At 42.9% G+C, this 24,998-nt stretch overlaps 1 protein-coding gene and 1 long non-coding RNA gene across 56 annotated transcripts in view; both read right to left on the bottom strand.

The window, feature by feature from the left end:
- The window catches only part of LOC107054254, a 95,374-nt gene extending 88,586 nt beyond the window's left edge, over positions 1 to 6,788 (bottom strand). For all 50 annotated transcript variants that reach the window (XR_005862624.1, XR_005862635.1, XR_006931041.1 and 47 more), the window contains exons 1-3: positions 6,647 to 6,788; positions 6,117 to 6,259; positions 2,341 to 2,470 (exon numbers count right to left, since the gene is read on the bottom strand). This is a non-coding gene — a long non-coding RNA (uncharacterized LOC107054254). The remainder of the gene's footprint in view (positions 1 to 2,340; positions 2,471 to 6,116; positions 6,260 to 6,646) is intronic.
- A 10,518-nt stretch (positions 6,789 to 17,306) lies between these two features.
- Positions 17,307 to 24,998, bottom strand: part of MCTP2 (multiple C2 and transmembrane domain containing 2) — a 113,013-nt gene continuing 105,321 nt past the window's right edge. For all 6 annotated transcript variants that reach the window (XM_015292280.4, XM_003641820.6, XM_004943863.5 and 3 more), the window contains 3 exons: positions 24,434 to 24,543; positions 22,611 to 22,708; positions 17,307 to 20,311 (listed from right to left, as the gene is read on the bottom strand). In XM_015292280.4, coding sequence (XP_015147766.2) covers positions 20,243 to 20,311; positions 22,611 to 22,708; positions 24,434 to 24,543 — 277 coding nt within the window. In that variant the 3' untranslated portion in view covers positions 17,307 to 20,242. The remainder of the gene's footprint in view (positions 20,312 to 22,610; positions 22,709 to 24,433; positions 24,544 to 24,998) is intronic.

Raw genomic sequence — 24,998 nt, 5'->3', positions numbered from 1 at the left:
CTGTCTTAGCTGGTGTCTGAATGACCTTTGAAGTTTTGAATACCCTGGATCCTTCTGTATGAAGTTTGGGGCTACAATTCTCCCTCTCTAGAGGAAAAATAACTACAGAAAGAGCTAGAACAGAAGGATCTGTTATGGCTGGCAGATAGGGTGATTTATCTGGTTTGGAAACAGAGTGATAAAAACACTGTCTCCTATTCCCCCAGAATAAAGTTGAATGATGTAGAAAAGTAGCCAACTTTCTTCAATAGATTTTTTTCTTAATTATTATTATTCCCAGTTCAGTTCCATCATTCAACGACGCTTGGAAGATTAACTCCCCACTCCTCCCTCCCCCAAAGTACTTTCTAACAACACTTATTAAGTGTGCTGGAGGAGTGGCCCTAGTATCTGGAGTGTTCTCCTGTTCTGTCCTCCTACGCACAACTCAATCTTCCTCCACGCTCACTCAGGAACAGCATCCTCCTCTTTCATGCATCTGTGCTATAAGTGGAAAGAGAATTTGACTTAAAGGAGCACTGGCAACTGGTTTTAAATCTCAAGGTAATTTGCCGTCGAAGTAATTTTTTAACATAAATTGGGAATTTCTTTCAAGTGGTGAGAGAGGAAGGGATCTGTTAAGTGAAGGAGAATTAATTATTCCCAGACATTACTGAAAAATACAAACACAATCAGGGTGTGATAGAGCAAATGGAATTGATTTTAAACAAAACTGAACCTGGCCGCTCACATCTCATCGTCCCCTTCTGTGAGACTTCTCCAGGTTTCACCTCTTGTACAACAGAATTAAGTATTAATATGGCCACTCTTAGAGAGAGCTTCAAGATAACCCTATTCGCTCACACTGTCTCAACTGATTAAGTCTTGTTTCCCAGCTGATGGGAAAGATGTACGAGAGTGACAAGCTTTTGTCTTACAAGATCCTCGAGTCTGAAGTCTGTAAATTCTCATCTCCTTCTTATACTCACTTCTTCTCCCTTCAAGTCAATACAAACACCTAATCACAATTTAGGGCCTGAAGAGAAAGCTGAGGCTTCCCCTTCCAAAACACGGTTCTGAAACATTCACGGCGTCTGCCACTTGGCATTACTCCTTTCCAGCTAAAAGATGCAAGGACATAAGTTTTGTTGTCTGTTTTTAATGAAAAACATACTATTAGATTGGTTTGCATTAAAAAAACCTAAACAAAACAGTAAAGATGGAGTGGGGGGGGTTGCTAAATGCTGATGAGAGCTGAGACATGTTAACCAGCTGTAATGTGCTGCTCCAGTCTCCAACTTTGAAATCCCTGCTAACAGGCTTTGAACCATTTCTCTCACAGCCTATAACATACACAGGGCAGAGCACAAGAATGCAATTAACTCCAGCACAGCTCTTCCCTGCCCTGCATAGCTGCGTTAGGAAGGATTGCATGAGACAGATTTAGAGTTACACCGTTAACTACAAAAAAGGTGACGAACAGGAATGTCACCCGGTGTGCTTTCAGCCCCAGAGTGTCTTAGACAACACTAAGATGATCTTTCCTCTTTGGGATCAGCTGAGGGCCATGGTCAAGGCTACAGTGTGATGAAATAGCTGAAAAACAGAGGCATGCGTGAGGCACTCTGGATCAGTAGCCCTAACCGCACATCAAACACCATTCCCTACTTTCCTCCTGCCTAAAAATATTTGGGAGAAAAGACAGAACGGTCAAGAAAGATTATCCACAGCCACAGCAATGGAGCAATTTAGAAGAACTCTGGGGATGGTCTAATTAGGCCATTGCACATTAGCTCATGGCACATTGCTGGCACAACAACAAATACAATGGCCATTGCATCAAAACACCTTAATGACATCTTGGAGCCTACCCTCCGGCAGCACCGAGACCCTGTAGATGGAAAGGACAGCAAGACTACCTATGTGTGACACTACTCATGAGCAGAAACAATCAGCCTTGATGGAGTATTTTATGAAGAGGTTTCCATCAGGCGCCAGCAGCTTTTTAAATATTAACCAGCGAGATCTACTGGCTGCCACTCTGGGATTACTGTCTCTGACACTGGTGATCCCAGCGTGTCAGCTTAATTTAGCAGCCAAATCCTGGCTCCCAGCGAGTGGCTTGCAGATGTGGATTTTAATTAAAAATATTTAATTCTCAGCTCTGAGTTCCATTTGCTCTACCTGGCAGTACGGTTGTTGGTGCTCATCATACAAAGTGCTGCAATGCTGCTCCAAGGAAACCTCAAACAGCTTCCTCCGCCTATCGCAGCTCCAAACAGCCCCACGGAGCCCTGTTCTGCATTCAGCCTCAACTGAAATAGAGAGCCAAAAGTAAATCATTTGTGGCTCAGAACCTACCTTATACCAGAGCAGCTCACTCACAGATTGACAACGTGGAAAGCGCTCCTTTGTAGCTCCAACACGACGCATCCCTTGAGAGTCTGTTTTTCACCCACAGGACGCTACAAACTCTGGGTGTTGCTCAAACCTGGGGGAAAGAAAGCCACTTTTAAATTGGCACCTCAGGGCTGTAAGCACACATCGTTTGACAACTACCAAGCTGGGACTCCACACAGCCCAGTGGGACCTCGCATAGTTCCTTCTCTGTGTCATGAGTAGTTTTATACAAATATTTCTCACTAATGGTTTTCTACATCTGCAGACATACACTTAGCAAGTCCCTAGTCAAACAGTTGCAAAAGCGCTTAGTGCAGGTCCTAACTATAAAAAGAAGGTTCCGCCTTTGTCTTCTGTTTGCACACTGCAAACAGCATAGGCGGCATTTCTCCACATATAGACACTTCTTTTCAATATAGCAGAAAGTTCGAGCACTTTGGAAGTTGTACTTTATGGTTGATAAATATCTGAAAAGATGTTTAGAGATTCTCGTTTAGGTCCTATATTTTAAGGGAATATTTGGGAAAAATGCTTTCCTTACGTGGGAAAGAAAAGCAGACATTGAGAAAAGGAGCCAGAAACAAGTAGTCTTCACTATCCTAATATCTAAATCATTCAACATTCAGATGTTAGTATTTATTATGAATAGCTGCAAATTTTAATTATAGAAAATATTTCATAACGATATTTTATTCTATTTTATTTCCAAGGAAGTTCATATCTCTTCATTGCCTTTGAGAAGAGAAATAAGTAACTTTAGATGCTCTAGAGAAAGACTTATTAAAGGGCACATACGATTCAGCGCCAGCTAGAACCTATCCACGGAGAAAGACTTCGTAAACTATTTGGGGGAAGGACAGTACACGGTTGTATAGCACCTGATGCAATGGAGGCATGACATACGACCCTTATCACAAATGGAAAAACAAACATCAACAAGACAGATTGAAGAACACATCAGAAACAGTAAAAATAACGTTAGCAGTGATTATTTCTAACATTTAGCCTGGAGTCCTTTTTGCTTTGTTATTTTATATTGACAATCCCACCTAGAAATGGGTCTCTAAGACTTTTTGACTTGTAGACAACCCATTTTGCTCTGCAGACCCCAGTGTATCTATTGTCACCCATGGGAGGGCCCCAGGGCCTCTGCTATGCTGCGTCTTTGGGGACGGATCAAATGGCTTCCAGATGAGAACAGAACCAGACATTTTCCAACCAAATACATCTCAGGTCACTGAGCAATGCTCTGGTGGCTCGGCCTCTCCTGCAAATGCCCACGCTGAGGCATTTCAATACGGAGCTTTGCCTGAGGAACTGTCCTCCTCTAGGGCAGGAGAAGATGTTTGCCCCACGTCCAGTGAGCTGACCGAAACCATCAGAACAGCTGTGTGTATTGATGTCTCCAACTTCAAACTGAGGTGCTCTGGATATGCACGTAGGCTTTGATCAAGCAGCACTGCTAGGGCTGAAGGTAGTGATGGCAGAGTCATAACCGGGGATGAGAAGAAGAGTATAAGATCTTTTCAGGCTGGGCTTTGGGATTAACTGCATCAGCACCTGTTTGTTGATGCACTGAAGTCCCAGAGACTCTGTGCCAAGTGCTATAACACCAAAGCAAGGCCTCACCCCTGACTATAGCATCTTAAAGCCTTAAGATATACAATTATTCAATCAGATAGGGATTTATGTCCAGCCACTGCTTTACAAGGCATCAAGTACTGCCACAGCAAGGATATTTGGGGAATCTCTCAAGCTTGGTGAGTGTTGAGTCTCTCAAGATGGTGAATGTTAGCATAGAGTTCAAAGCACTTTATCACTCCCTTCCTCACTGTCACAGAAGACAATAGGGAGATATCACACTCCGGGAAAATAAGCTGTATTAACCCTACGAGGGGGCAAATTTTTCTACAACTAAATCACACTGCATGAATACCTGTAGAGTGACTCTCAGATCTCCCCAGTAAAGAACAGACCAAATTTACTGGGCACCAAACCCTTGCTATGTCAGAATGTACAGCGAAAATTATGCTATGTCCATCGTTAACACTACGGGATCCCAAAGAGAGGCTCTACAAACCACCAATGACTTTTCTCAAGTCCTGGAAAATCCACCAGCAGTTGCTCGTGGATAGGAATTGTCCAGAATATGTTACCTTTAACATTCATAGCTCCACCACAGCTATAGATCTGAACATCTTTCCTCCCTTCCTGACCGTGGCATGAGCAGACAACCCACACAGAAAAAGGACAGCTCCAAATCTTTGCCCAAAGCCTGTCAGCTTCTCCTTCCCCAGACAGAAAATGGTGCAACTTTAATATGGTAATGATGTTCCGCATGAACTCGTTCTTCAAACAAGGACCAGTTTGTTGTCAGACAGAAATGGAAAAGGGTCAACCTTTTCTGCCCCTTCTGCATACAACAATTCCTTCTTTTGGGAGGAAAGGCTTGAAAGCTCTAGTTATCTAAGTCTGTTTTCTACTAAGAGTGACACCTCCAAACAGACTCCTCCTGTCCCTTTTTTAGGCTATGAACGGGTCCTTGGTGTTCCTGCCAGGCCACTTCTCCAATGCAGCTTCTGTCATTAGGAAGAGGGGGGAAAAAAAAAAAAAAAGAAAAAGAAAAAAAAAAAAAAAAGAGCCACATTTTCTTGGAAAGTTCTGCAAATATTTTATGCCCCCTCTTTCTCTTTTTTTTCCCTTCCCCCCCCCCCCCCTTCATACATTTACACAAGCTAAACAACAAGAGGGTCCTCTGATGAATGTGGCGGATCGCCATGGTTACGGTTCAGAGATGCAGCAAAAAGCAATTATGGTGGGACATAGAGGAGAAAAAGAGAAAAAAAAGAGAGAGAAATGCACCTCTTTGTCAGAATTTCAGAACAGCTGTAATAACACTTCTGCACCCCAACGAGCGCAAAGTAACTGAAATATTGTGGCATGTTAAATGCCAACGCATTAAATACTGGGATTTCAATGTCACATTATTTAAAAAGACAGGAAGCATTAATTTCCAGCTGCACTTTCAGCTTGTTAAGTCATCTGGGGGGAATAGGGAAAAAGGAACAAGTCCATGGCACAGGGGCTCACATTTTGAGGTGTGAAATAAAACACTGTTCAGCGAGGCAGCGGAATGCACTTGTAACAGATTTAATCTGACAGCAGCTGTGGTTTCCTATTTAAGGTTTGTGTGATTTATTTTTTCCCCTGATGCTGGAGCTCCTGAAAGAGATGATGATGCTCTCCTGACCTTTCCTAGGCTGAGGATCTCAAAGCACTTTACCCCATGCATTCAATTTTCACAGCCTCCGATGGGCGAGGTAGGTGGTTGGCACTGCTCTCACACAGTAGGTGAGACTTGCTCCGGTCTGATCTTTCTAGACCAAGGCTCACAGATGGGCTGTCTTTGACCTTGGTTTGGGACTGAGAGAATCAGGAAATTCTCATCTTACAAGTTGTTACTCTAAAATCATACTTAAAATGAAAGCTGCATATTGCAGTCTGGGATTATCTGTGAAGTGTGTGTGTGCCCGTTACACATCTATTCCTCTGTGGCTAGCAAAAAAGATTTGTCTCTACTCTCTCCCGTTTGTGTTTACTCTTGAGGATTTCTACAGATCTATTTTTGGTGGCACCAGCAGCATAAAGCTTCTCCCTTCCTTCTCGTACATGTTACATACTGCAGCCCCCAACTGCATTCCTATCTTCCAAGCTATGAATCAAAATGGGAACTAGACCTTGCCTGCTCAGGGAAGGTGGTGGGAAATAAGACGTGATTGAAATGGTCTCTGATCCTGTTCACCAAGTGGTGCTGCAAACTGGAGTGCCAAAGGAGCAGAAGTGGTGAAGTGTGCAACTGGAGATGTCCATGGCACCTCAGCTGCAAGAGAAAAGAAAGACGAGCAGAGCAATGCAACAATGAATGACCAAAACAGCCCAACAGGACAAAGATAACCCCCTTCAGAGATTTTTTTATCTCTTTTCTGAACTCTCCGCTCTGTTTCCTTCATCTTCCCAGTTCAGACCTTACAAATCACGTGTCCCAGGTCCAGCCTTCCCCAATCAGGTCACAAAGGCAAGCTCAACCATCCATCCATTACCAACTCACTTTGACAGAGATGAGAACTAGGTTTCCCAATCACAGCAGTAGCCCACTATTTCTCTCTTTTATTCTATATCATTCCCAGCAAAAGCAAAGCTCCTGGGTCCTTCCTCAAGCAAAAGAAATCTGAGATGGACTGAGTAGTGGGATATTGGAAAAATTTACCATGGGGAAAAAAGTTCTGTGGACTGAAACTCAAGATCCAAACCAACTCCAAAAATGAACTCTTGTCTGTATCCAGTAGGCAGACACACTGGGAGGTTGTGGGTCACAGGGCAGTCCTCTTCCAATGCACTCTCAAGGCTTGTACTCTATCAACATCAGAAAAATAAATCAGAAGAGAAACAGTAAGGTCTACCTGCAGATTTACATCGGTATAGAAAATATGCCAGCCTCAGTTTCCCTAAGCAATGAGATAGATATACTGTGCTGTTAAAACGCCATTACAATTTTCAGTGGCACAGACTGGCTGATGTTCTCACCCCAATCCCACCTATATCAGTAGGATTTGGAAGCACTCAGAGCCATTTCTCGTCGAATGCTCAGTGTCCAAGCAGGTGACTCCCTACAGAAGAGTCAAGGGAAGGAAAGAACATAAACCATTGTCAATGTACTCTTTGTCCTACAGACACACGGTATTCATAAGAAGAAGAGATTAAAGAAGGGATTTTAAAACAAAGGCTTCGTTGCAGATTGCTGTTTTTTTCTCATTGCTTTATTAGTTGCTCTTTGCACACGTCAGATAACCGGCCTTGCAAATAGCTTTAATTAGAAATGCAGATTACACAAGGCCAGAACACACTGGACACTGTTTCTCTCCAGCAATCCTGCTGGGAATACACACGGCCAATTTGCTAAGAAACAAGCTGAAAGTCAAAGTTAGCTTCATTTTCAGGTTATCTAGTGAATGCAGTTGCTGTGCCCAGTCCATAAATCTAGCAGCTGTGAATAATTCCTCATTCTTAAAGAATTTAATGGGAGAAAAGAACCACCTTGTTTCCTGTAGAAAGGGCTGCTGGAACTACACTACTTCTGGTAGTGGTTCTACTTGCAGAGATGAGGGAGGAGGGAATGTTTAGGTTAGATATTAAGAGGAAGTTTTTCACCCAGAGGGTGGTGACGCACTGGAACAGGTTGCCCAAGGAGGCTGTGGATGCCCCATCCCTGGAGGCATTCAAGGCCAGGCTGGATGTGGCTCCAGGCAGCCTGGTCTGGTAGTTGGCAACCCTGCACATAGCAGGGGGCTTGAAACTCGATGGTCATTGTAGTCCTTTTCAATCCAGGCCATTCTATCATTCTATATGATTCTACAATCAGTGACCAGAAAACCAGTATGCCATCCCAGATCTGACAGTGAACTTGTACACCGGAAAATCCTAACAAAGAGTATACAAATGGTCTATGCACTCCAAAATATATTTCAAAACCTTTTGTAAGGTTTTGAAGATTTCTGGCCTTAAAACTTTCCTCATTTATTTACTTATTACACATTTGTCCGGGGAAGACTGTCGAGAGGATGCACTGCTCCAAATGGGCATGAAAAGGAAACAACAGCCCAGGAGAAGGGCACGCAATGAATGCTGCAAAAGCACAGACACGTTATTGAAATTCTGACCTTTTTGACAGCTCCTGGCTTCCTGTTGGCATTGTGTCAGGACGATGACTATCATCTTTCAGGCTGTGCACTGCCTACAGCAGACTGTAGCAATTTCTCTATAATTGCTAAATATATATATATATATATATATATATTCATATATACACACATAAATACGTTTCACTGCATCATGGATTCACCTGAGCAGAGATTTTTTAGGGGAGCAGCAGAGGAAGAGAACCCAAGCTGGATGAACTGGGATCAGCTGAGTTCAGGCTAAATGGAACTGGGCTTATCTACAATAGCTACTGTTAGGTCCAAAATCCACCAACTACTGAACAATTCCTCTCTGCTAATGCAATACTTTAACGGTTAAATTCTGCTTCCCTTCACATCAATGATAAAACTTTCCTTAGCAGTAGTGGGAGTAAAATGCCATTAAACGGTTCTAATATGGCTTCCAAGAAAAGGTTTGGGTGGGAAGGATAATTGTTGAGATTCTTTTTCTACGTTAACTGAGGTTCACTTATTATTAGTACTACTGCACTGTTACAAAATATTTTTGGAATCCTCATAATGAAACATAATTGGAAATTTAAATAAAACATAGAGAATGCGATTAGAAATTTAAACTAACAGTTTGCCACTTCCTATTTTGGAAACGGAAAAAAAAGGGCTTTGGGAGTTTCAAAGCAACATTTAAATCTCTATCTGTAGCACAGCACTTACTATCAGGTCGTGAACTGATTTACTCCTCGTACATAACAGACTGGACATCTGCAAAGTGAGTATGAAAAGATGGAAAAGAAATAGAAGCACCACTGACAAAGCATTAAGCTATGGGCCTGGCATCAAGTTGGGTCCTGTGACTAGGGAGACAAAGATAATTTCCAGTGCCATGTACCTGTGCGTCACTGCTGCACTACTTAGAGCTCCCTCAAACAAACTACTTAGCAAATAGCAAGATATGAGATTTCTTGGTGATTGCTCTCCATTACATTTCACAAAGTATTAAAGGGTTTAAAACAATTTTTTGCAGATATTTAAATTTAATTGCATTGCCTCACTGGTGCTGATGCTAATGATCTCAGTAAATGATTATTTTGAGCAAGACAAGCAAATATTTTCCCCCAGACCTCATCAGCAAAGCAGGAAAGAGAGCAAGTTTACTATAATGAAGTATTTCTATTTTGATGGTGTTTTAGTCACTTCTCCAAAACTCAAAACCCCTAACATACGGCACATGGCCACAGACTGGCAGGTGCATTAAAGTCTTATATCTAAAAGCCTGCGTTAAACTTCAAAGCCATTTAATTGGGCAGCTTTCTCCATTTTTCAATTGAATCTTTTAACTCTAGAGCTGAGGATGCAAGCTTGCAAAAAGTTGGCCCCTAAATATTAGGATCCCAACAGTTGCCCAGCTTTCAGTAAGGTGGAAGCAAACATCCAGGCTCATAATTAATAGACCCACTGACTTGCTCTAGCGCTTCAAGCAGGAGAAACAGCCTCTTCACAGAGGTTCTCACCTAATTCTAAGAACAACCAAAGCAAGGGCTATGGTGCCCTGGAGTCTGCAGTCCTGTGTGCTGGTGGTATCATCTCAAGGCAACCAGCTGCAGCAGGTGGCAGTGGTGGTGGAGAGAAGCCATGGTGGTAGGTGGATGGTTGGACTAGATGATCTTAGAGGTGTTTGCCAACCCTCATGATTCTATGATTCGTTGCAGCCTTTCCCAACCAAGCTCCCACTGCTCTAGAGTTCAAATCCTTTCATCTCCCAGCTCCAAACAAACTCATTTCTCAGTGGTATTGCTTGAGTCAAAGTTTTGCCCCATGAGGTCAGTCACTGGGCTTCCAGACAGCAGACTCGCACCAGGGGCTCAGCTGCTCTGAGCACTGGCGCGTTACCTTATGGAGGATGGAAAACACGTTAGCATAGGGTTTGTTTTGGCCCCACAATACAAGGCCAGTGGTGCTCAGCCTCCACCAGAAGACTGTTGTTCCAACAATGGAAAACGGAAGGGGAGAAGAGATGGACTCAAAGCACACAGCACTCCAAAGCCAAAACACACATCGCAGGCATTTCTGCTAGTGGGATACGTGGGGTAAGCCAAGTCAGTGCTCTGCTACTCCGAAAAATCCAGCAAGCAGCAGTCCTCAACAGAGCAAAGGCACGCTGCCCTGGCACAGCAGCCAGAGGAGGGGAAGCTGAAGGTTTGTAACAGGTTGCTTCATGTGAGATGGAATGCTAGCTCTTTCTCTAGTGCGCTCTCTTCCTATAGGAAATTCTCTATGCTACCCCAAGAGAATTAAAGCTGTTTGTTTTCCATCTTTGCCTTCTAGGCAAAGGGTGAAAGCTTCATCCCCAACACTGAGGACAGGCCTAAATGCGCATTTTAGCATTCACATAGCCCAGATTTTACACCATACATCCTCCTTTTCTTCTGCTCTCAATTCTTTCTCTCCACTTCTCTTTCCATTCTTCCCACTGGCACAGCGGCAAGCAGCTGCCGTTCTGCCCTCTCTCAGCATCCTTTCTCTGGGCTGTGATCACTCCTTCTCCACTGCTTTTCTCCCTCATACTCTCCCCCTAAAGCCCATTGCAATATCACACCTTAAGCCAAGTCCAACATAAAAGCATTCAACTATACCGTTTTAGATTGAATGCAAACTCAAGCTTGGGAAATGTTGCACATCCTCCCTGCATAAAGCTTGTGCAAACAGCGGTAGATATTCCTGTCCCTACTATGCAAGCACACACATGCTCCTGCTGCTCCCACCCCTACAGGCATTTCCCCAAAGCTATCTTAAGATTATTGCAAATGCAACACCACATTATGCCTCCTAAAAAATAAACTAAAATAGTCAAACCCTGGCGTATCTCCAGAGAGGAAAGCGTCAGATCTCAGCTGGTAAATAAGATGTTACTGTGAAGCTTGTAAAGCCAACGTTATTTCTCCTTTGTAAAGGCTCTACCTGCATAACATGAAGGGGGCTCAGTGACAGACACATTAAAACACCATTAAACTGTGAAATAGAACACAGTGTGAAAATAGATTTAACCTTCACAGCATATTGATCTCTACCCCGCGCCGTGCCTAAGTTCTTGGACAACTGTTTTATAATAGGTTTTACTTATTTTCCTGTTGCTATTCTGACTTCCTCAGAGGAGGGTGTTATTTCTAAAAGCTCCTGACAGCTAAGGGAAAAGTGGGCTTGTTTCTTAGTCATCGCTCAGCGCTCGAGCGGAGCTGCTGCCAGCTGCTCCATAAACAGAAATCAGTTCAGTGTGAGGGAAGGATGGGTCTGGGCAGCAGCGATTGTGGTGGGATGGGAGGAGGAGGAAGGGGAAGCGGAAAGGGAAGAGGAGACGGGCTGTTTGCAAGGACTCTGCTGAACAAAACCACGCAGGATGCAGGCAACCAGGCTGAACCCGAAATGCCTTTTGAAAGGGACAGCTCCGAGATTTATTTAAGCGTGCAGGGACGCGGGCTGTGTTTGTGAAGATGATAGGTAACATAATTGTGCGCACATCTGCATATTCAGACGGAAATCCTTCTGGGGAGGTGACTGCCACGGATCACGCTTGCTGTGTACCTTCACTGCGCGACAGTGACTCCTCGCAGCCATGACTTACACCACAGGAACCCCGTCTGAACCCCGTCACCTCCTCCCTGACCCTCCATCCATCTTCCAAAGCCTTATGCTAAGAGTTCAAACCCTTCCGAACGGCCAGGTATTTTTCTTTTTCACATCAATTCAGCAAAATAAAAACGTTCCACCACCTCCACACTGGGATTTCCTTTCTGACCACCCCAAAATAAACCCATCCTGAACACGGGACAGATAAGGGTCAGCCACGTCCTGTAGCCCTGAAAGAGGATTTTGTAACACCCATGCATGAATGAGATAAATTTTAGGGATGGGTGGTGCTCGTTTTACATAAATATCGCCACCACAGTCATTTGACATATCCTGCATGTGAAGGGAAGGCTTGAGCCCAACCTTCAGATATCCCGTACACACTGCATGGAAATCCAATGTCTATGCTGGCTACTGGGCATGACTGGAGCACCTCTGAGCAGCATGCTGGATCCACACACCCAGACCTTGCCAGTAATGAGCACTGCACCATTCACATTTGTAAACATGGTTCACACATATAGTTTGCACACAGTCTGCAAGGCAACCAAGCAGCTGCAAGTGACCTAAGCCACAGAGGTGCTCTCAGAGCAATAGAGGAGTTGCACTGACTCCAGCAACACTGGGACGGTGCTCACTGTATTTAAAGTAACTACTCACTAATAAAGTCAGTCAGTTTTAACAAAAATGTACTTCCACTTTGGGTATGTAGTCCAGCTTTCCATAATGTTGGACATATTGACATAGCATGAATATCATCTGTTCCCCCAACAAACTGCTGTCAACAAGAATATATCACAGTCAAACAGCATCAAGTCCGGCCACTATTTATCTAATTCGTAAGAGTAGCCAGGCTGATTCAAAGCCTTTGAGCTCAGCAAGGATTTTATATCAATGCACTTCAAGTACAGCTCACAAAGAACCACACAGCAATTGCAAAACACTCAACTGTTAATTTCTTTTTCACGTAGAGAAGTGGCTGTACTTCCCTACAGGAATCCTTACACTGGTTTCTGTTCCCTAAAAGGAGTTTACCTTTTCCCTGAGTCTCCAGCAGAGCAAACACTCCCTCTGCAGCAGAGCTGAAATATCTGCTTCCATTACTGATGATGCTGGATGAGAAGGACGTGGCATGGGTGAGGATGTTGACTTTCACCTTCCATATGCCTCGTTCATGGACACCACCGCTCTGTTTAAGCAACTTCTGTCTCAACAGTGTCCTATGCAGACAGTCCACAGTCTCCATACACACATCCAGCCAACAACACAGATTAATGACCCATGGAAGATGATAAAAGCAGACTGGCATGTAAGCAGGACAAAAACATAATCAACAAGGCCAAGGGAAGTAGATAATCAAGAATAGCAAAGTACAAACCTAAATAATACAATGTGCTTTGGTGGTACTCTCTTGGATGATGCTGCACACAGTTGAGGAGGCAAAAATAGGGGTTTTGGGTTTTTGATTTTTGTTTTGTAAGAAAACCATGCACAAAAAGGAGGTTTTGTTGTTGGTGTTCTGTTTTGTTGTTTTTTTTTTTTAATTGCAGGAAGCAGACAGCATAGATTAAATTCCAAAAGGCATCAATCCCCCAGGGTAAAGATGGCTTCAGATTCAGGGCTCTCTCCATTTCCCACACACTCAGGATAAAAGAATAGCACAACTTTACAGACCAATTCCAACCTAATTCTAAAGAAAATCACATCAGTGCCGACCTTAAGACAGTTCCAGCACCCTGGAAATCCACGGATTCAGATCTGATCTTTCACCACTGCTTTCACTGGACTACAACCAGTCCTTGACATACACACACACACACAAAGATCATCAAAATTCATTTTTCTCCCAGAAGCAGCTCCCAAGCGCCTCAGCACTGCCATTTATCCACCTTCCCCAAATAGATTTCTATACATTTGTACAAACCTAAGAGAAAAAAACATATGAAGAAGCAGCCCTACCCCAGAAATCAAGCTCTTGAACTGTCTGAAAATGTGAGACTTCCAAGATAATCCTTTTTTTTTTTCCTGCCACAGAATTGTTCTGTGACCTTGTGCAAACACTTCCTTGGTAAATGACCTGATTCTCTCCACTCACCCCCAGTATCGTCCGATCACAGCGACACACCTTCAGGAGAGAGCCTGAAGGTTATGGATTTATCTGGTTAAATCCCACCACTTAACGGACCCATTTAATGGTAATCTCAGGTGTAAAACTTGAGATGCAAATATCACATTCAGAAACGTATTTTGAAGCAATGGCCACACGTTTCTGTGGAGAGATGATGATAATAGTGAGTGCTTACAGCAAACGGTATTGTCCAAATTGACATCGTATCTTATACTCCAAAGGTCTGAACAGAAGCATCTGGGCACCACGGCAGAGTTAAAAACAAGCCCATCGAAAATGGATAAACAATTAAAAATGTATTGAAAGAAGAAAGAAAAAGAGAAATCATTCCTAATTAATTCCAGTGCCCTGTACAACCCCAGACTATTTGTAATCCTATAGGGAACATCTTTATTGATCTGGGGGACGCTGCAGCAGACTTCTGATGCTTATCTCAGCATAAAAATAGGCTCTTGTGATGAGCAGTGATTTAATTACATGACAATCACTGCTAACAATGCATGGCGAATACCAAAAATATGCAGAGCAAGAGTGGCAGTGATAAATGCAAGGGAATGGCAATGACTTTCAGTAAAGTCGTCCATTGCCAGAGATGGAGGGAGACTTTCCCCCACCCCTGCAAGTGAGCAATACGTGGCTTTGCTAGGTGTGGGCTTAGGCCCTCAGAAGCAGCTGCCCTACATCACAATGAGCACAAAGATATTCGGATCCCATCTTTCAGATATGAATGCTGTAACAGAAGCAGCAGAAAGGGTTTGCTCAAGAAATAAAACAATGCATTTAGGTTTGTTTGCAAGCACCGACTCTCTGGTTCTTATCACCTTCATTTGGTAGGTGACAGTTTAACATTAGTCAATATTCCTCCTGTTGACAGAAGAAACTTACCAAACTGCAGAGATCAAGAGCCAGAAAGTTTCTTCATTCATCTGCTAGAAATTTGATCAAATGAGAGTGTAAACGGGAAACCCCTAGCTAAGCACTCCCTTGAGCTTACACTCCTTACACCCATCCACCCTTCATTTCATACAAGCCCAGAGCATTATCCATCCTTCATGGACTGAAGGACGCTGTATGTGTCAGTTGAGCACACAGCTTCATGGAGCCACTGAACAGCAGCGTGAGGGGCAACCTGTTCACATCCAAACCTGAACGTATTTGCGTCTAGAAGACCCAGAACCAGATGCACATGTCCAACCTCCAAGCAAGCCTCTTACCTCTGTCTACAAGGAGGTCTAGAAGAGGTTGGAAGGCTGGTTATGCTCAGAAAGCAGCTCAAATGAAGTTTAAGCCGGCCGATCTTCTGGTTTTTACTTTCTTCCTCCCTTAGAGGCACATCATCTCATTCAGCCAAGAGGGAAATTGCAGGTGTTCAATCCAACACGGGGAAACTTATTGGCAATGTTCCCCCACGTAAAATTTAACAAGAATCACCAGCCCTCGGGTTAGAGCCACGCTGAGAACTTGAACTCCTGCCCGCCCAGGTGCTGCTGCTGCTGCAAACACCGAGCCCTGAATGCCACCTCCTGCTGCCCTGTGCTCAGCTCCATGATTCATGTCAGAGGAGCACATCACTTATTCAAAACAAAATGACCTTCTACATGCTGCACTGTTTTAAGTCAAAGCAATACAGAGGAAAGTAGATTAGAAATGGTATCATCTGGAGGATGCCAGGTTTTTTCACTTTATTCTTTCTAAATGCTTTCGAATACTTACACTAAGCAAAACATATTGTTTACTCACGTATCCTTTGGAACTATATAACTGCTGCTGCTGCTGAGGGTCTTCTCCACTGATAAAACTGTCTGGCAGACATTTGATCCAAAAATGTTGGAATCTCACCTGGTTTAACTTATCCTAAATTGAGAGCAATTAAAACACTCCATTTGCAATATGGCAGGTTAACAACATGTAGTACCTCAGCTTTCTTCCCAGTTGCTAACTTTTAGGATGCTTTAGAGCAGATATTCTTATCGTGTCTCTGTGTGATTTGAAGGGGTAGATGCACCAGGGCACTGACACGTGTAGCTTTGAAGATAAAATACAAGTACAGTATTAAGTCAGAAGAGGATTCACTTCTAATACATACCATAGTCTTCTGAGTCAAAGCTAACACTTCCCAAACAGTCTATCAGCTTAGTTTAAAGGATAGAGAATCTAAAGGCTAAGGTTTGATTAGAATGTATTTTGTCGATTTTTGTCCTAACCCTTCAGAGCAGCCAAATTCCTTCCCAGTGTGAACCTACAGAGCTGACGGGAAAATAAGTCCAGTTGTGGCGATTCCTGCAGGATCAGGCCCTACAAATAAAAACCCAACCAACCAAAGTAGCCCCATGTAGAGTACAGGAAATTAAATGGCAATTCTCCATTTTCCAGTGGGATGACCCAGTCCTGGGAGCTGTTAGTACTCCAGGCAGTCAAGTAGCAGGAGCCTAATTTCTAGGGATGAGCACTTCCCCATGCAAATGAGGGTAGGTCTGCAGGTCAGCAGCCATAGGTGCGAGCCCCAGAGCAGCAGGGCTGAGGCTGTGCTCTCCATTGCTTTGTGTGGGAGAGGACTGGGGGGGGGAGAAGAGAGAGGAATGCAAGAGCTGAAGGTTAAAACTGCAGCTTTGCAAGCTGCAAGCAGGAAAGAAAAGGCGCTTGTGACATTTCCACCGACTGCTTCATTCAGTTGTTTGCTTGCCTTCCACAATGTGCGTTTCAGTGACTGAGTTTTCCTGACAGTGATCCATAAGGGAGCCGAGTCCTCGTTCCTATTCACGATTAGTCAAGAAACCAACTTTTAGCAGCAGCTGATGTTTGGGCAAACATGAGTACGTATTTCATTTGCACACGTATGTCAAATCCAGTCATTTACACGCTGTGAAGGCAGTAGACACGTTTGGTCATATCCTACCAACAAATCTCCATGCTCCGTAACCTACAGTCAGCCAAAGGAACCTCAGATAGATTTACATTTCTGAATGCCTTCTGGTCTTAGAGAAATTAGAATGCAAATGTACACCTTGTGGGACTCAAATGACTGCCTTATATTAAAAACATAAGTTTATAATTTCCATGCTATACAGTGTGTAGATTAACAACGTAAAAAACAATAATTCCCATGGGGAGATGGACACTCAGGCACGTAACAACTGGTATTATGGCTTTGGGAATCAAATGAAAAGTCTGAATAAAGATTTTGATTACTTCAGTGTGCAGCAAATGCACGTAACCCTCCTTTCCCATAGCCAGGGGCTGGGAAATCCAGCCAAAAAGTTTAAAATCAGGCAGGGTATCTCTTTACCTTAACTCCTACAGCAGCACAGCGTCCACTTCAGGTAACCTCAGGTGTTGGCACACTGCGCTGTCAAGTGATGTACTTGCTCACCTAGTCAGATACTAAATGATATAGCTCAGTAAGCATTTTGTAAGGAACGAGAAATAGACGTCCTGATCCAGATAAATTAAAAGCATCGTCATAACCTCAAACATTTATTGCATTTCAAATAGCATTTATCAAAACAAAGAGCTCATTACAACATTTACACATACTGGACCATCCAAACCCCTTCATGTGGTATGTCTCCAGCATAACAGTGTAATACAAATTATTCCAAAACACACATCTCTCTCTCTCTCTATCTCTCTCTCTAAATATAAAGACATCACCCTGTCTCCTGAACAGAAATCAAATGTGAAAAAATCTATAGGAAAAAAAAAATTACTATTACAGTATCAGTCTCAACTTCTGAATAAATAAACATTTGCTGCAGCTGAATATTTTCACTCAGATCAATGATCTGATTTCACATGCCTGCTTAAATATGCGGGACTTTGGTCCCTACAAAGCGACAAGACTACAGTATGATAAACTGGATGACAGTCTCAAGCGAGACAATGAGGCATTGTTTACACAGAAGATTGAGAAACTGGTTTAACAAAAGAGATCCGTGGACGTCCATTGTATGTACAAGAAGGAGATTTACTGGAGATTTTATAATTTCTACAAGACTCTTTCCAACCGACTTCATTAACTTGAAGTAAATCAAATCATGCAGAGATCTGGCTCAGCCAGAGAGACATGCCGGGAACGGTACAAAATGAAGAAGAACAGACACAAGATAAGCTTTAGAATCTTTGGCATTTTTCATAAACGTTTTCAAGGTTTTTAAATCTGCAGGTTCAATCACTTTCCCACACGTACTCACCTATAAATACATTATACATGTACTCTTCTTTATACACAACTGTGTACATGCATGGGTACACAAGCACGCGTGCACACAAAGAGGCATTTTTATAGTATTTTAAACTGAGATAATCTTTCTTCTATCTCTTCATATGCAGCTACACAGAGCTTTACATGAGCAAAACACATTCTTTGTCAAATGGAGGCACTGTTCTCCTCTCCCTGGTAGCCCACAGTAGGACCCATGAGAATAGCACAGAGGAGGTTGAGACTGGACATCAGGAAAAATTTCTTTACCACGAGGGTGGTCAAACACTGGAAAAGTCTTCCTAACAAAGTGGTTGATGCCCCCGTGCATGTCGGGGCCCTAGAGACTCTTGGATAATGTCCTCTATGACATTCTTTAACTTTCGGTTAGCCCTGAAATGGTTGGGCAGTTGGACTTGATGATCTTTGTAGGTCCTTTCCAACCAAACTATTCCATACTACATCAAGTCTATGAACATGAGCCCCTCCTGATCCAGTGGCACAGAGGGGATTGTTAAACAAATTGGATTGGAAAAAGCAAACATCGAAAAATCACCGAATCCAGTTAACAACCCAGTGGAAAATACTCTGATGTTAGTTTTTCGTCCCCAGATTCATACATCAGTCCCTGAAGTTTGCATCATCGAATTCATACATCAGGCCCTCAAGTTTGCAACACCATTTGGATTGCCAATCCGTAAGCAAAGCTTCACCTGTTTTACCTTTAGTTAAACTACTACCAAAGTCTTACTTTTTAAAAAAGCAACTTGTGCACCGGGATTCTCTTTGTTTGTAAGGTGAACCACCTGAAGTGATGCTGGTGGAAACACCTGCCTGGAAATGGCAAGAACCAAGCTCCAGCTCTCACGTTAACAATGACTCACGGAGGCAAGTCACAAATCACTCCCACAAAGTCCTACAGCAACTAAAAGACTGAGGACTACACTCTCAAAAAAAAAAAAAAAAAACTGAGCTGGTTTACACGATCCTCCACCTCAGTTTCCCAAGGCAAACAACATGGATAATGCTGATTATGTGAACTTCACAAAGCAGAAGAACAATACCTAAAAGATCAATAAGAAAGCAAGAAACCACATTCCCCTCAGAAAACTGGGTCCTTTCTCATGTTTCTTCATTGCTCATTTCCCACATAACTTCATTTTCTGATCCTTTCTTTGTGGACTCCAATGGGAATCAGCGGCAGACCAACACCTACCCACTATTGCACAGCCACATCTTTGCGCACCATGTACTCTTTCTGCACGAGCACTTGTTTCTTTAAGGCAATAAAGTGTTCTTCTCCTGGATCTGTAGTGTTGACCCCTCTGGATTTAGACAGAAAAACAAGAGCCGTGCTGAAAATATCTGATGAGATGGAGTTATAAAAGGCAAGTCAACAGAGTCTTCTCAGGTCAGTGAGTTAGGCTTTTCTGCAGTCTCTTAATCCTTTTGCAGCAGAAGGTTCTCATGCATCCATTGCCAGCAATGGATCTCCGATGAATCCAGTATCCAAACAGTTAACCACGGGGTGGGCATTTTTTTTTTTTTTTTAAAGAAAAGGGAAAAAGGAAAAACCCACAAGTGCTGGATGAAATATTGAGATACTGCTGGAGCTCCTCACTCTGCTAATTATGATAAAAAACTTTTTAAGATGTACACTGCTTGAACAGAAGATGGGTATCAAAGACTCGTTAATTCAGAGCTTAAACCTTTCTAGGCACAGTGATTTAACTCAGAAAAGAATAGCTTTCATATCTTAATGTAAATCTGTTGGATATGTTAAAAACTGGTTCAGAGCATCTCCTCACATCAGCTCAGCTGATCTGCTATGCTAGGCAGAATTATTTCCTCTTACATAAAAATGGAGTGCTGCCACATCCAGCCTTGCCTCTGCAATTGAAGCAAAATAAAAAATAAAAAGAAGGAATGCAGTGGCACCATACCCTACCCCTCCCACACTCCTCCCCACCCTACGAACTCATCCACATGTTCCACTCTGCTCTTTAGGGGGCTACATCTTGGTGCCAAGAGACAGCCCAAAAAGACAACTCAAAATAGGTGTTTATCAAAAAGACCAGCTTAAAAAAAATAATAAAGCAAAACACTGTGTTGCTCTGAACTACAAAGAGAAGGGGGAAGCACGTGTGTACATGTGGGGGGTATGGAGGGAGATGCTGCATTCTGAAATGGCTCTTCATCCTATAAAGCACTCCGTTTCTTCCTAATGGGGCTGGAGCTGCTGTATGGTTTCAATTCAGCATGCTGCACCTGTAAAAACAAATAGACATGACGTTTGCAGCTAGGTAACTCTAGCTCACTACAGCGTGTGTTAATGGCTCCCCAAGGACAAACCAAGGGAAACTAAGGAAGGTTCAAAAGTAATGAATCATTTTCTAAACACAGGAACATGGGGGATTAATTGCAGGAAGGATTTGAGAAGTCATGCATCATTTCTTGAAACGAAAATATTAAAAGCAGATTTTTCTAATGAGATACATGGGGTTCTACCTAATTTCTGCAGCAGAGGAGTGATCTTTGGGTTTGTTTTGGTTTGGGAGCTGTTTTTCTTCTTCTGGCATTAACCAATAAGTTTAATAAACTCTGAGGAGTAACAGATCAAGTGGATCCCAATATGCAGCAAAATGACTGCTGTCAAAATTGCACGCAGACCTTGGGATGTTGGAATACTTAATCATTTCAAAAACAAAAATATTTTCTCAAGTTGAACCTGGACAAAGCTACCTCCACCTTTCAAAACAATTTCATTTACAGTTTAATAGATAAAACACACGTGACAAACCGAGGAGGATCATGCAATCCCAATGGCAAATTGCCTGTTGCACCACAGAAAAGTATTCCCATTGAAACCACAGAAACCTTTAGCTGAATGTGCCATCTTTTCCATTCCTCTGTCTTTTGCCTAGCACACGTGGGTTGTAAATGGCTAAAATACAGAGGTGTTTTCCAACTCACTGCAGTACCGCAGTGAAATGACGATGCACCAATAGCATGTTAAAGGAAGCAGAAAGAAAGGATTTGGAGTTGCCACGGATGACTCTTTGCTGGAGGAGTGTGTGGTTGACATACAGGCTTCACTATTTTTAGCACCAGTGGAAAACTGCTCTGAGAAGGTTTGTCCCATCGAAGGAACTTTTATTAGTCCTCCCTCATAGTAAATGGTTACCATTTTTCTCAGAGAGTTCAAAGGTTTCCAAAATGATAGAAACCACTCAAGGAAATGTTATAAATGCAAATGTTAAATAAAGCATAAATAGAAAAGCAGCTTATCTTTAAATATAAACATTAAAAGGGCATATGCAAACCATCACTACAAATCCAGCGTGCTCTATGAAAGCAATGGCAAAAGAAAAAAAAAACTACCAAAAATACGCTCAAGCTTAACGTCTCCATGATTATTCCTGTTTAGCTCTTTTGCTCCCACCAGTCTACGAAGAGATTTCTCTCAAGTTATTAGTGCTGCCATCAGCCAATCTGGTGACCTCTTGAGATAAATGTCACCACAAGCCTTTCCAACCCTGTTTCTACCAGATGCTTCGACGCTGCGTGGAGGCAATTATTTTTCGGTCTCCAGCAGAGTAAAATCACTACAGGCGAGATTGTGATCCCCTTATTCACAGTAAGCAGCACCTCACTGTGAAAGTACCACAATTCACAGAGGAAGGTACAATGTCAGTGGGATCCAGAGCATCAGGATCGGGGCCTGAGGACACAGATTCCAGTTGATTAAAACAAAAGAAAGAATCCTTTATATCATGCGCCTTGTTACTCAGCAAGACTATTCCCCTTCCTTCAGGAGAAATAAACAGATCCTGACATTCTAAAGGACTTATTGTTCAAATAATTTCCAAGAAGATTGGCAGGATTACCGAAGACACTGCTGTTGTTTCAAAGAAATATGAAAAGAGACGAGACTTGACTGAAATTGAGGGCAGATAGATTCTGGCTAGATTAAAAGTTATAATTCTGTAATGGTAGAAGATTGAACTCATCAACCGCAGAGTATTTTATACACATCTCAAAGCTTTCTCTAACGAAAAAGATGAGCTGAGCCTTGTCCAAGGGCAGCCGGGAGTTCAGGGTGGGTGGGGAGAAAGAATTTTGAGGGATGGCTGATGTGAAAAAAACCACAGCGAGCACAAAGTCATGGAAATAATCCCCCCACGCTCGATTTTGAGAAAAGGGAGAATTCAGAAAGCCTTTTGGATGGTTATCTCTATCAAAGAGACTATTTTTCTCTTTCCTCCGTACAAATATAGGAGCAGAAAGGTGACGGAAACCATAGTTCACTAACCACGTTGGGTGATTTTCCGGATCATTTTTAAGTAAGTCTTTTCAGGATAATTTTTCTGCAATCATGCTTCTGACAAAGGATTTTGGCTCCCTTCTCTTCTAACATCCCCTACCAGCCCCCCGCCCTCCGTGGATTTTCCCAATCCCTTATCTCAGTTATTCCAAAGTGCAGGGGCATTGTATTCCCCAACAGAGCACCCAGCCGCTCTCAGAGCTGCTCGTTGCCTCTGTTGGTGCTGCCCATTTCATTACGTACCTTTTGAACATCAGATGGTACCCTGGAGAGGAAATCTAGTAGCTCGTTATTATCGATGGCATAGGGATTTCTAAGCTTCTTAGTAAATTTATTTATGCCTGGGAAAAATAAAAGCAAACAAAATAAGGCAACTCATTTCTACCCCCCTCCCTGCTCAACTGTTCAGGTGAGGTGAAAAAGGGAAGAAGAATTCACAAGTAAAAATTAGTGTGAAAGCGGTGCCTCAAACTTCAAGCCATGCACACATTGCCAGTCATGTGGGATCATTCACAAATGCCTCCTGAAAGAAGCAAGTTTATACAGCCATTTCCCTACTTTGGGAGCAATCCGTTGTCACCGGAGGGGGGTGGGGTGGGGGTAAGAGACTGCAGCATGCATTCATTCTGGAGGGTAACGTGGGGAGAATATAACCAATTTGCCACTGAGATGACTGTTAAATCCACTATCCCACATGAGCAAAGATACCCAACACCCTGCTGCTTCCCCACTAAGAGATCAGTATGGCTATCTAAAGGCACGGTAGAAGAGCAAAGTGTCATCGAGCAAAAGAAAACAGCCAGCTCACTTCAAAGAACAGCCAAAAAATTCATATGCCAGCAGCTTCCGAGAATCATAATAGAGCATTCAATCCTATTACACCCCTGCCCAAAATCCCATACTAGCCTCCCTGAAAGTAGTTTAAAAATGAGATGGCTGCTGCAGCCTTCTCCTCTCTGTGAAATGCTCCTGTTTCACATCTGAGATGCAGCTTTTAAGCCATATACTTGTAGCAAAATGCCAACACAATTTTCTGTGTACCTGATTTTTAAAAAACAGAAAATACCATAAGGTCTTTTAAGGCCTTGCCACAGGGTAGTTGTTTAACACGTATCATATTTGAAGGCCCTGTCAGTCTAGATGATGTTGAATGGGATGTATAGTTCTCATGTATTCACCATGTCCTCCATACCAGAACAACAGTATTTTGTTACAGAACTTTTTACTCCCAGCAATTTCTCTCCTTTCCTTTTGCTCTTTCTTTGTTCGATTTAATCCTCTATTTAATTTCTTTTTTCTCCTACAGCAGTGGCTCAGGCCTGACAGGGTGATGGGAGCTCCCTACAGCCCAGCGCTGCACCAGGGCAGAGCTTAGCAGTTTGGTGAGGACTACCTTCAGATTGAGATAAAAGATAGCATGACAAAAAAGACAGAAGGCCACTCAGAGTTAAGGACAGACTTCAGCAGCTGAAACATGCTTTTTTTTGTTGTTCCTCTTAAAGACCAGCTCTTCTTCAGAACACTATCAGGCACTTTTTCATATTTAAATGCCCCCATTTTGCTTCATCCCAATAAATCAGTACACTTTGACACAACTCCTTTCCATTCTCTGCTCCAAAGATACTCTCACTGCCTCCCATTGGACCACAGGTTATTGAGCACAACGCTCCTCCTGATTTTGCTAAGAATCAAACAGCTGCCAGGGCCCTGGCCTCCATGGTCAAGCTCTTCAAACTCACCTTGCCCACTCCCTAGCACTTCCCAGCTGGGGACTCCAGCACAAGGAAGCTAATTGCTTCCTAATAATAGTAGTAACAATAAATGAAAATAGTTTATCTACACTTATGTGCTTCTTGTGGCGCTGCTGAAAACTAGCAAAGAAACCTAAGAAAAGAAGATCATTGGATGACCCAGGGAGTAAAAGAAAAAAATGTTAAGAGGTTCATAGCACATTAATTCATCTGTAAGTAAAAGCAACTGATTGTAACAGATAATGTAAAGACTGATTTAATTCTGTGAACACGATGCATTTATTGCATGCATATGAGAGACGGTGGAGTACTTACCCCAGATTAAAATAATGTACCTCAGTGGTATAAAGTACAAAATAACTGTTGCTGCTGCGAGGAACAAACAGGCCAGAACAGAGAGGAAGGGCACCGTCCAGTTCAACGTGCTGTAAAGAATAACATCTCTCAGTATTTCTACACTGTACTTTATGACAGATGATAATACTGTGACCTCTTTGCAATGTTTTACGCGTTCAAACACACAGACGCACTTTGGAAAGTGGGTAAGCAGAGTCCTGCACCTGGATGCTGTAACTGATTAAAGGCGATATCTGAGAGGCAGGTATCAAGACAAGGAGAGAGGATAGCCTCAGGGGGGCTTGGTGAAGCTGTTAGCCATGTAGTGAGTTGTTCTTGTTTCTTCTTATACATGTCGCACTTGTTACACATCTCTGCTCACCGGTCAGCTCTCCATTATTCATGGGAAGATTATCTGATTTGGAGACAAGGCCATGCTGCAGGTGCGAGCCATCTGAGCTGGCTCTGCTGGACCACAGTGGAGATGACATGAAAAGGGTGTTGATGCATGACTTGAAAGTGGCAGGTAGCCAGAGTCAACTCT

Source organism: Gallus gallus, chromosome 10, assembly GCF_016699485.2.
Source record: "Gallus gallus isolate bGalGal1 chromosome 10, bGalGal1.mat.broiler.GRCg7b, whole genome shotgun sequence".
Taxonomy (NCBI): Eukaryota; Metazoa; Chordata; class Aves; order Galliformes; family Phasianidae; genus Gallus; species Gallus gallus.
Note: the sequence above shows the minus strand (reverse complement) of the source record. Positions and strands in the feature narration are given on the sequence as shown.